A 12,121-nucleotide genomic window follows, 5' to 3' on the forward strand; every position below is an offset into this window, starting at 1 on the left:
CAGGAAGTGGCCTTTATAAGAGTACAGGAATAGCAGTGTGTCATCAGAGAACGCAGGATGGTCTTTGAACTGTGATCCTTGGTATCTTATCTGCTTTAAATTTCCACTGAGTTCATATTATTGGAAATTTGAAGCTAACTAAGAAAAATATTTTTTATAACTTGTTTTAAAATTAAAACTTGTGACATTTAGATTTTTTCAAAACAAGAGATTTTCTTTGTATCTTTATTTTTTTAGGAGACAGGGTCTTGCTATGTTGCCCAGGCTGAACTTGAACTCTTGGGCTCAAGTGATCCTCATGCCTCAGCCTCTGAAGGAGCTGGGATTACAGGCATGAGCCACTGTGCACAGCTGTCTTTGCCCATATCTGTTAAAATGTACTTTACTAATAAGATTATATTTGAGTATATGGAATTTGTCCATTGACCATTAGAAGTATACCACTATATAGATCCGTTGGGATATTATAGAAATTTATGCAAATTCCTACTAATTTATACTAATTCCTGTTTCTGGCTTGAACTAATGCACTGTCATTTTTATTTTATTGAGGGAAGTAAAAGGAATATATGATACCTCTGAAAAATTATAATAAAACCCAGTCACCTAACATCTCAGAACTAATACATCTGAATATATCATCCCCTTCCAAGTTATTTTAAAGTGGTATTTTTTTCTGAGCTATTGCTCAAAATGTTTTTAAGAATTCTTAGTTTGGAATTGCCATTATCTTTCATGGTGCCAAATTTGGTCCCTTGAGGGTGGTTGTTGCTTCTGGAAACAGGCAAGAGTTGTTGAGAATCATTTCTGATAAATACAAGGCCAATGAATGAACTTCCTTTTTTCTTTTCTTTTTTCCTTTTTTTTCTTTTTTTCCTGAGACAGGGTCTTACTCTGTCGCCCAGGCTGGAGTAAAGTAGCATAGTCACGGCTTACTGCAGCCTCAAACTCCTGGGCTCACATGATCTTCCCACCTGAGGCCCTGGAACCACAGACGCATGTCACCACACCTGGTTAATTTTTGTATTTCTTGTAGAGATCGGGTTTCTCCATGTTGCCCAGGCTGGTCTTGAACTCCTGGACTCAAGTGAACCTCCCACCTTGGCCTTCCAAAATGCTGGGATTATAGGTATAAGCCACCATGTCTGCCCTTGAACTGCATTTTTCACCTGTGACTAATGCAGGGTCACCTGTGACCCACCCTTTTTAAAAAAAAAAAAAAAAGTTTTTTGTGGCCGAGCGCAGTGGCTCACGCCTCTGATCCCGGCACTTCGGGAGGCCAAGGTGGGTAGATCACGAGGTCAGGAGTTCGAGACCATCCTGGCCAAAATGGTGAAATCTCATCTCTACTAAAAATACAAAAATTAGCCGGGTGCGGTGGCAGGCATCTGTAATCCCAGCTACTCGGAAGGCTGAGGCAGGATATTTTGCTTGAACCTGTGAGGCAGAGGTTGCAGTGAGCCGAGATTGTGCCACTGCACTCTACCCTGGGCAGCAGAGCAAGATTCCGTCTCCAAAAAAAAAAAAATTTTTTTTTTTTTTTTAAACTAGCTTTTGTATATCATGGAACCATCCTGCTCTAACTTCATATTACAAGAAAACAGCAAACGTCTACAGAACTAGAGTGTAATGAGCCCCTCTCTACCTATTACTTTTACTGCACGTCTGTGTGAGCAGTGTTTGGAAAGAACGATCCTAGACCGAGGTCCCTATCCATGCTGCCTGCACGTGTCATCCTGGTGTCATGTAAACTTCTCATTCCTCACTGGCTATTGTTCCAATTTTAGAAGGCCTAGGTGGCCACCAGCTGTTCCATTGTTTCAGCCTTTATTACCCCATAACCTTCTTCCCTGGATGTGGGTGAAGAGAGAAGAGAGGAGAACTATGTTATTCTCTGCTCCACTCCATCTCCTCTGACAATACGATGAAGATACTTTAAACAATCTGTTAAGTTAGTTTATAACTGGCTTAACGTGACTTTCTTAACTATCTCAGAGCTATACAGTTTTGTATGACTCATTGAGTTGTCTGTGTATGCATTATTTTGAATAGTCACAAAAACAAATTTAGGACTTTTCTCAAGTTTATTCATATGCTGGTGATCATTAGTCACAATTAGGCCGGGCGTGGTGGCTCACGCCTGTAATTCCAGCACTTTGGGAGGCCGAGGCAGGCGGATCACAAGGTCAGGAGATGGAGACCATCCTGGCCAACCTGGTGAAACCCCGTCTCTACTAAAAATACAAAAATTAGCTGGGCATGATGGCGTGTGCCTGTAATCCCAGCTACTCGGGAGGCTGAGGCAAGATAATCACTTGAACCAGGGAGTAGGAGGTTGCAGTGAGCCAAGATCGCACCACTGCGCTCCAGCCTGGAGCCAGCAAAACTCCAGCCTGGAGTCAGCAAAACTCCGTCTCAAAAAAAAGAATTATTACCTATCACCAATGTTTTAAAATTACATGTAGAAGGAAAAGGCAGTACAACCTTATAAATGATATTTTTATTAATTCTATGAAAATCTTTAAGTGAGCTTCCTTGAAAGCCACGTGTTTAACTGTTGTATTCTTTCACCTAATTCTCAAGCCTTAGAAGGCAAAAATCTGGCATATACCCAAATAGAAGCACATAAATCAGTTAATCTTTGTTTAACTGTTTTAAACAAAGTTTCAGTGATAATATCCTATTTAGCTGACAAAGTATTTGTCTCCCATGGGTAACATTTCACTTCTTATTCAATAGGTATAAAACATTTCCATGAAATATAGAAATGCTGTATTTTCCTCTTTTGATTGTAATTTAGTTCAGACAATTGTTAATAGAATTTGATAACTTTTTAAGAAATCTTTTTTCTTGCAGTTAGCTTTGAGAGAGCATATATTTTGTAATGTCTCATCAGAGTGACAAACTAACTCTGGACCATACGTTTCAATGTTGAAGCGTTGGTGGTAGAAACGTTTTATCACTCGAATCCATCTGTCTTTTCTAGGAAGCTATGTTTCTTGCAGTAGACAAATTTTGAATATAAATTAGGAAACTTTGAGAACTTACTTTCAGTATTTTATCTGAATACTAAGTAAATATTAAACCCTGTCTTTTAACTGTATGGTTATACTATGCTTAGACAATACTTTTAAATGAATATTTACAAATGTATTATTTTTCCTAGGAAACCTAAGAAAGACAAAAATTATCTTTCCGCAGAGAAACTAGGTTTAAGCAGAGCTTTGCTGGGTTTTTGTTGTTGTTTTTTTTTTGTTTTGTTTTGTTTTTTTTTTTTACTGAAACTGCAGTGAGCTCAATTCCTTCCAGTGCTTCAATAATTTTCTAGTAATGAGAATTGCACTTAAAGACATTCAGTGACTGTTTCAGGCATGATATGGAGTATAGGAAAATCTCTAAACTGAAACATTCACAGGATGGAGATATTCTGCTTCATGGAAATGTTTGCAGTGGTGTGCTACAGTCAGCTCCTGCTGGCTTGTTAGAGCCTATTGTTAAATTTTCAGGCCAGGTGTGGTGGCTCACGCCTGTAATCCCAACACTTTGCAAGGCTGAGGCAGGTGGATCACTTTACGTCATGAGTTCAAGACCAGCCTGGCCAACATGGCAAAACAGGATCTCTACTAAAAATACAAAATTAGGCAGGCATGGTGGTGCACACCTGTAATCCCAGCTACTTGGGAGGCTGAGATACAAGAATCACTTGTACAGGGGAGGCGGAGGTTACAGTGAGCCAAGATTACACCACTGCACTCCAGCCTGGAGCCACTGAGTGAGACTGTCTAAAAAAAAAAGCCGGGCGTGGTGGCTCACGCCTGTAATCCCAACACTTTGGGAGGCCGAGGTGGGAGGATCATGAGGTCAGGAGATTGAGACCATCCTGGCTAACACGGTGAAATCCCATCTCTACTAAAAATACAAAAAATTAGCCGGGCGTGGTGGTGGGCGCCTGTAGTCCCAGCTAATTGGGAGGCTGAGGCAGGAGAATGGCGTGAACCCTGGAGGCGGAGCTTGCAGTGAGCTGAGATTGCGCCACTGCACTCCAACCTAGGCAACAGAGCGAGACTCCGTCTCAAAAAAAAAAAAAAAGAAAAGAAAATGTCAGTACCTTTGTGAGCTGGTTGTAAAACAGCGATTATTAAAAATTAAGTGTGTGTATGCACACATTTTATTTATTTATTTACACATTTAAAACAGTACTCAAAACTCATAATTTCTAAGTATTTTCTCTGTGCTCTGTGGGCATTGGCATCTGTTTTGTCTGTATGCTGTGTGCTTACTACGTGTGTGTCTTTCCAACTCTATGATCAGCAAAGTCACCTTGGCAGCTTGAAATTGGCCATGTATTTACACCATGAGAATTATCGGAACACTACATATCAGGGCTTTTTCATTGTTTTCCCCTGAGGACTGTTTATTAAATATTTATTAGCACACCACTGATTTTAAGCTAAATGAGCACCTGTGAGCTTTTGCATTTGATAAAAACCTGTCTAAAATGCATTAGGACACTTTTCTCCTTAAATATTTAGAGCGTGCTGAATATCATTGTTCTAAGTGCTGAAGAAGATCTTTAATACTTGAGATTGCTATAATGCTCAGAATAATTATCTTAAACATTACAAGATCACCTCTTATGAGATGTCAAAAGCATACCGTTTCCAGGTCAGTTTTATGTAAAATGCCAAATTGTGAATTCTTTATATAAGCTCGAAATACTTTGTTTTACTGCAGCTGCCACTGGTGACATGCCAACTTACCAGATCCGAGCTCCTACTGCTGCTTTGCCACAGGGAGTGGTGATGGCTGCATCACCCGGAAGTTTGCACAGTCCCCAGCAGCTGGCAGAAGAAGCAACACGCAAACGAGAGCTGAGGCTAATGAAAAACAGGTGAGATGTTTCTCAGGGAATCGGTAACTTCTAGAACACTTTTTTAAAATTACAATTTTCGCTGGGTGTGGTGGCTCACGCCTGTAATCCCAGCACTTTGGGAGGCTGAGGCAGGTGGATCACGAGGTCAGGAGATAGAGACCATCCTGGCTAACAGTGAAACCCCGTCTCTACTAAAAAATACAAAAAAATTAGCTGGGTGTGGTGGCGGGCGCCTGTAGTCCCAGCTATTCGGGAGGCTGAGGCAGGAGAATGGCGTGAACCTGGGAGGTGGAGCTTGCAGTGAGCCGAAATCGCACCACTGCACTCCAGCCTGGGCGACAGAGCAAGACTCCATCTAAAATAATAATAATAATAATAATAAATATTAATAAATAATAACAATATATTAATAAGTAATAAAAATAAATTCCAGTTTTCAGCCAGGCGTGGTGGCTCACGCCTGTAATCCCAGCACTTTGGGAGGCTGAGGCAGGCAGATCACAAGGTCAAAAGATCGAGACCATCCTGGCCAACATGGTGAAACCCCGTCTCTACTAAAAATACAAAAATTAGCTGGGTGTGGTAGTGTGCGCCTGTAATCCCAGCTACTTGGGAGGCTGAGGCAGGAGAATCACTTGAACCCAGAAGGCGGAGCTTGCAGTGAGCCAAGATCGGGCCACTGGACTGCAGCCTGGGTGACAGAGTGAGACTCAGTCTTAAAAAAAAAGAAAAAGATTACAGTTTTCATAAGCTGTTTGTCCCAAGTTACATGTTATGTGGCATTTCATGTAGGTTTGTGCTCTGTGTGTGTTATTAGTTTGTCTTCTAGTCAGAATTCCTGGCCGTTAACTATTTCATCATCAGGAATTACATCCCTATGTTGTAAGGGTAGTGTTCAAAAGATACAATAATTTTTTAAAATAATGATCAAAGGACTTCATGAGAAACAAAGAGCTATTTTGTATTTAGTGTTTGCTTTGTGAAGTAGATAAGTCGAATTTTTTAGCTTCTCTGAGCAAAATAAATTGAAGTGTAAGTGAAGCATTTCTTTTTGACATTTTCTACATGTAGTTTCCTTTTGTCTATTTTGTAACTTTTTTCCTCTATTACACTGAAATACATATTTAATATGATAAATTCTAGTCAAGTGCAAATACAAACTAACAAAAAGAATTAAAATCATCCATGGCTCTAATCACTTAGGATACCTCCTATTATAGTCTACGTACTTCCAGTCAGCTGTCATTTTCTCTCATTTTTTCTTGCTCCATAACTCTGTAATTTTATTTTTTAAGCAACATATTATAAAATGCTATTTTCTAAAACTTTTTAAAAATTAAAACATAAAATTTTATTTAACTTGTATATTATTTCTTGGTTTAGTTTTTATTATGGATAATGGTGCAAATTAATCTGATTTTCAAAAGGAACAGAATTGTCTTAAGAGTTTCTCAGTAGTCTTGTCACCTTAGTCCTAAGTGTCAAATAATGTCCTCATTGTGTGCAGCCAGGACAGAGGCTCAGCAGTGTTTGTTATCAAGGGTCCAGGCTCCCGCTCCCGGCTGTGTCATCTTCAGCATGTATCATTCATTCTCATGATCACAGCGTGGCTGCTGAACCTCTAGCCATTGCCTCAGACAGGAAGAAGGAAGAAGGGCTAGAGCCAAAAATTGGGGCTAGCTGAGGTCTGGCTCAACTGCAAACATTTCCTGGAAGACCCTCCCAGCAACTTTCACCTACATTTCATTGGCCAGAAATAGGTCTTTAGTCCCTAGCTGTATGGGATTCTGAGAAAGGTTTATTTTCGCTTTCTAAATCTCAGTTTCAGAGAAGACAAGAGAAAAGCAGATGATACCTGGCTGTTAGGTTGCTCATTGTCTGTTTAGCAGGTTTTAAGTGCTTTGTTCTACTGTGTCTTTAATGCTTACATGAGAGTAGGTGATTATTATGCCCAGTTTACGGATGAGGACCAGAAGTTCAGAGATGTTAAAGTTGGTCAAGATCACATGGCCCAAACTGGGCAGAACCAGGGCAACCAGGCAGTCTTTATTCTAGAGCCTGTCCTCTGTCCCAGCATCGGGCACCCCGAAAATACCCCATGATAACCTGCAGATTTCACTTCCTGGGAAAGTGTGTAGGCTTTAGTCTTTCACAGATCTCTTACATATTCTCTTTTTATTCTTTGGTTGGTATCTATATTCGATATTTCATTATATTGCATTTCTGCCAATCCAGCAACAGTTTTTATTTCTTTCCAGCCTTGTCAGAGTTTCTTCTTTGCCTTGCATTTCCTCTCCATGCTGAGGATATACTCAGACACATGCAAGCCTGAAAACTGAGCTCACTATTAATAGAAGAAACAGGTGTTTTCCATGGCTGAGGAGTACTTAGGAATGTACCATCTACTGATATGATCGGGGAAAGCTTTGTGCCTGGAACATTTTGACTCTAGTAATATGTGTGTCTGTGCGTGCACACACACACATGCACACTCAAATGTAAAATATGAAGTATGAATATTTATAATAGCTTGGTAAATAAAATGTTAAAGATTAAACACCCACAACACTACTATTAGGTCTTTAAATTTTTCATTTAATGGTAAGCCTGTTTTGTAAAAGGACTATCTTCCTTCTAGATCTAGAATTTAATATAATTTACTCATGAAAACCTTGGTATTCATAAATGAATTTCAGTTCCTTTGTGGAAAAGAGTTGAATTATGTTCCCAAAGTGGCAAATGTGTGTTTGGATTTATTCTTAACTTTTCCAATTGCATCATTTAGATTAAATTAGTCACTATAACGTTCAATTCAATTTTACATTTTAAATTTTTTTTTGTTAACCAGCTGAGAAGTCTGAGAACTTTGTTCGTTCACAGGGTGAGTCCATTGTTCCTGGCTAGGAAGCGGGGGTCGATCTTTTCCTGCAGTTCATTTGGATTGAAGGTTCTTTGCTGACTCTTGCTTCCACAGTGAAAACACAGATATCCAGTCAGTGAGAGTCAGCTATCTTAAAAAAAAAAAAATCACGTATACATCACATGTGGTTCAGGATACTAATTGGCATTATAGAAACTGGCGTTTAGACATTCAACACTGCTTTTGTTAACCTATTTGAATGATAATATATGTTTCAGTGTAGGCTTTTTTGACATGAAGGGTGATCTACCTCAAAGGCAGTTATTCTGGAATTGAATCCTCCAAAATGAGGCCAATCAAAGGGTATCTTCTACAGAGGAGTTAAGGGAAGTGGTTGCCGTCCCTCCCACCCTGAAAAAAAGAAAAAGAGAAAATGTTGGCTCTACTTATTGTTTTGGTGGGGTTATGTATGAAAATGACTAATTCAACTCATCTGTTTGTGTTGTTGCTTTGGCTACTGGTCTGTTCCTTCTTTTGGGGCTTATTAGTGCTTTAAAATTCAACATATTGGATATTAAATGCATGTGATGAGGAAACAGTCTTGAAATATGCCCGGAGTTACTCAGTAGCTTCTTTTTTATAATTTTAATTGTGGTGGTCTCACATTTGTGGGTTTAAGTTGTCTGAGTTATTGAGTGTTGTATTTTGTAGCCCCCGTCTTTAATTTTCAGAAGCACTGTCCATTTCATTTCGGTTTATAAAAATGCACATCTTTTGTTTATTGTTATGATTTATCCATGTTGTGTTTTCTAGCCAATAAACTGTGTCTTGCAGTCACAATTGATCTTGTTTTACTGAGATTTAGTTTTGAAGACTAAAAATCTCCAGTGTTGATATTTAAGGTTTTTGAAGATTCTTATAATCATTTTTGATCGCATAAAATTAATTTATTATGTTGGAGTATGTGCCTTTTGAGAGACAAAAAAATTAAAGAGAATTGAAAGGATCTATAAATGTTTTTGTAGAAATTCCACTTGGGGATGTGGTCCTATTGTAGTTTACTGAAAACAGTTCTGCTCATTGTTACCAGTGGAATGTGTGCCCTAAGAAAACACCATTTGTGATGAATGCTGGGCAAACTGTGTTCTCAAGTCATTCCTGTTGTCCGATGGTTATCTTACAAAAAGCATGTGCTTGGTTATGTTTGTTATGTGGCTTTGTACAGTCCTTACCTAGGATCGATTGGCTGTTGAGTTCGGGGGGCAGAAGTGCACTGACCCACTGTGGATTGTGTTGGAAGGCTGTTCCTGTAGTCATTTGCCTTGTGTTGGTTCCAGGGAAGCTGCCCGGGAGTGTCGCAGGAAGAAGAAAGAATATGTCAAATGTCTTGAAAATCGTGTGGCTGTGCTTGAAAACCAAAACAAGACTCTCATTGAGGAACTCAAGGCCCTCAAAGATCTTTATTGCCATAAAGTAGAGTAACTGTCTTTGACTTGGACCTTGTTTACTGTGAACTCTAATCAAGGCAGGAGATGCAGCAGTCCTACTTATTGCCATGTGGACTTGTGGAAAGGACACGTGTGACCCTTAAGAATCCAGTTCGGATTAGTGTTTGAAATTGAATTGGGAATGTTGTTCCAGGATGTGGAATGCAGCTGTGATCACACTTACCGAGCTTACTTTGACCTGTTTGTCAATAGCATGCAAAAAAATGCTTTGTTTGCCCTTTGCTTCTGCTTTTTTCAGGGAAGCTGCCAAAGAATGTCGACGTCGAAAGAAAGAATATGTAAAATGTCTGGAGAGCCGAGTTGCAGTGCTGGAAGTCCAGAACAAGAAGCTTATAGAGGAACTTGAAACCTTGAAAGACATTTGTTCTCCCAAAACAGATTAGTAGAAATATTTAACTATGAACTGAAGACAGCATGTATAGTTGCTTTTGAAGGAATACAGTATATAGCTGGCAAGAATGGTGGCTTCTTTTCTTTGTATCATTCATCTTCTTTAATCTCTTAACATTCCTAAAATGCTTCACTGTATATAGTTAAGTCATAGCTATAACTTCAAATTTTTTAAAAGAGACAAACTAAAAAATGTATGTAACAGATTCTTAAAATGCAATATTTGTAAGGCTTGTTCCAATGCCACATACTTGCAGCTCCCATTCTCTGTGTCATCAGTAGTGTCCTATGCAATAAAATTATTTGCAGGTCTTTAAATCATTTTAGGAAAGGATGATCAAAAATAATGCATCCAGCAGTACACTGAAAGTAAACCACAAAAAAAATACCTCAGGAAAGAATAGAAAGAAAGTCTATCTAATGGCATGCCTATATGAGAAGAATAGCCTAGATATGAATATATGGCATTTGCAGATTTTTATATTAGTTGCTTTGTTAAAAAAAAAAAAAAAAAAAAAAAAAAGATTGTATTGCTGTCCTTGAATGCCATAGTCAAAGAGAGTTTTTAATAGAACCATGTTGGTTGCACTTTGTAGTGTTTGGTGCTCATTTAAATATCTGAACATTTACTACAGTTTTTAACTGTATTGTGTAACATAAAAGATCTTGCAGAAGTTCTTAGTGTCGGTTTAATATTAACTAATGAAAGTGATGACATATTTTTTCTATCTGGAATGAGCCTGTTGGGATCACATTGCATACCTTCCGGGTACAAGTCAGTTTCTACACTGGGTGCTGATCCTTGCATGCACCCTTTCTACCATGTCATGGTGGGGATGGCCGCAGGGTGTGCACCCAGAAGAAAAGAATGGCTGTTAGCGTTTCGGCCTTCGTGATGGCCTGAGACTATCTGTAGGTGGTCTGGAGCTGTCTGGCTGGTGGCCCCCTATTTTGCCATTTAGCGAACAACCACAGAAATTTTAAAAACAAAAGCATCCCAAGATTTTTTCATTTCAAAAAGCCTCAAAGTCCACATTAGATCAGATATCCTGCTGTCGGCACATTCAGCTGAGGTTCATTACAGTCGAAGCCGCAGTGTGATCTACGTTTCATCTTGTTTTAATAATAAAAAGCTTCAGGAAACAAGCCCAAAGCCCTCACCACAGGATGCTCTGTTCCCTCTCATTCCCTGACATTTCTTGATTGTCTGCTGCGTGCTGGACTCTGCTGTGTTTCCTACTGTGACTTCTGCTTTAAGGATGTCCCCGCCCCACCCCCCAGTTTCAAGGGTAGATCTGGTCAGTGTGGTGGGAGATAGAAAATTGGGAGGTGGTTTGTGGAGCATCCAGCTGCTGCTTCTCCTGTACCACTGGAATTCTTTCCCTTATCTGTCACTCCCAGCAAGTAGGGCATGTCATTGTTGGCTTTCTTTAAAAATATGTATTCTCCCTTCAGAGTCGGAGCTCTGAATTTTCTTTCTTTCTTTTCTTTCTTTCTTTCTTTCTTTCTTTCTTTCTTTCTTTCTTTCTTTCTTTCTTTCTTTCTTTTCTTTCTTTTCTTTCTTTTCTTTCTTTTCTTTCTTTCTTTCTTTTTTAAGACAGAGTCTTGCTTTGTCGCCCAGGCTGGAGTGCAGTGGCGTGATCTCAACTCACCACAACCTCCACCTCCCGAATTCAAACAATTCTCCTGCCTCAGCCTCCCAAGTAGCTGAGATTACAGGCATGCGCCACTACACCCAGCTAATTTTTCTATTTTTAGTAGAGATGAGATTTCACCACGATGGCCAGGCTGGGTTCAAACTCCTGGCCTCAAGTGATCCACCTGCCTTGGCCTCCCAAAGTGCTGGAATTACAGATGTGAGCCACTGCACCCGGCCTGAATTTCTTTTATCTCAGTTTTTGTCTTCTCTTCTACAGAGAAGATGAGGAAAGAAGACAAGGAAGAAAAAGGAAAGGAAAACTCCAGGTTTCAGATGCAGGACAGTAGGGCCTTGTACTCACTCATCTGCCCAGTCAGTCGCTGTACATCAACGGTGTGGCTGGGGTGGATGGACACACAGAGGGGACACGAGGATCAGCAGGCAAGATGTACAAAGTTGGAGATGATGCACGCTACATGTTAGAATTCTAGAAAGATGCAGCTGGGGGTTAAATAGGAGACTTCATGTGGTAAGTGGATTTTGAACTGGGCCTTGAAGTGATTGACAGTGCTGGGGCATGGGGTTGGTACTTAGGGAATACAGAGCACACACACTGCTCCAAGGGGCTTGGGTCTGGAGGACGAGGGAAGCCAAGTTAGTTCTCACCCAAGAGGTAGTTTCATTTGAAAATTGGGGAAGACAGAATGAATGTGTGCGCGTGCATGTGTGTACTCCAGTCTGTAAAAGAGGTTATATTATTTCAGAGGAAAGGGACTCTATCCAATTTCTTGGGACCACCAGCAACAGAAGTCCCCCTTCCCAAACCCAGTGGTTTAAGCAATAAGGAAATA

The 12,121-nt window shown here is 39.8% G+C and overlaps 1 protein-coding gene across 50 annotated transcripts in view; it reads left to right on the forward strand.

Moving 5' to 3' along the window:
- The window catches only part of CREM (cAMP responsive element modulator), an 86,863-nt gene extending 76,644 nt beyond the window's left edge, over positions 1-10,219 (forward strand). For 29 of the 50 annotated variants that reach the window (XM_015146811.2, XM_077946220.1, XM_077946222.1 and 26 more), the window contains 2 exons: positions 4,735-4,891; positions 9,071-10,219. In XM_015146811.2, the coding sequence (XP_015002297.1) occupies positions 4,735-4,891; positions 9,071-9,215 (302 nt within the window). In that variant the 3' untranslated portion in view covers positions 9,216-10,219. The remainder of the gene's footprint in view (positions 1-4,734; positions 4,892-9,070) is intronic. The other 21 variants (XM_077946219.1, XM_077946223.1, XM_077946224.1 and 18 more) reach the window with 2 other exon arrangements.
- The last annotated feature ends 1,902 nt before the right edge of the window (positions 10,220-12,121 follow it).

This window comes from Macaca mulatta, chromosome 9 (assembly GCF_049350105.2).
Source record: "Macaca mulatta isolate MMU2019108-1 chromosome 9, T2T-MMU8v2.0, whole genome shotgun sequence".
NCBI lineage: Eukaryota > Metazoa > Chordata > Mammalia > Primates > Cercopithecidae > Macaca > Macaca mulatta.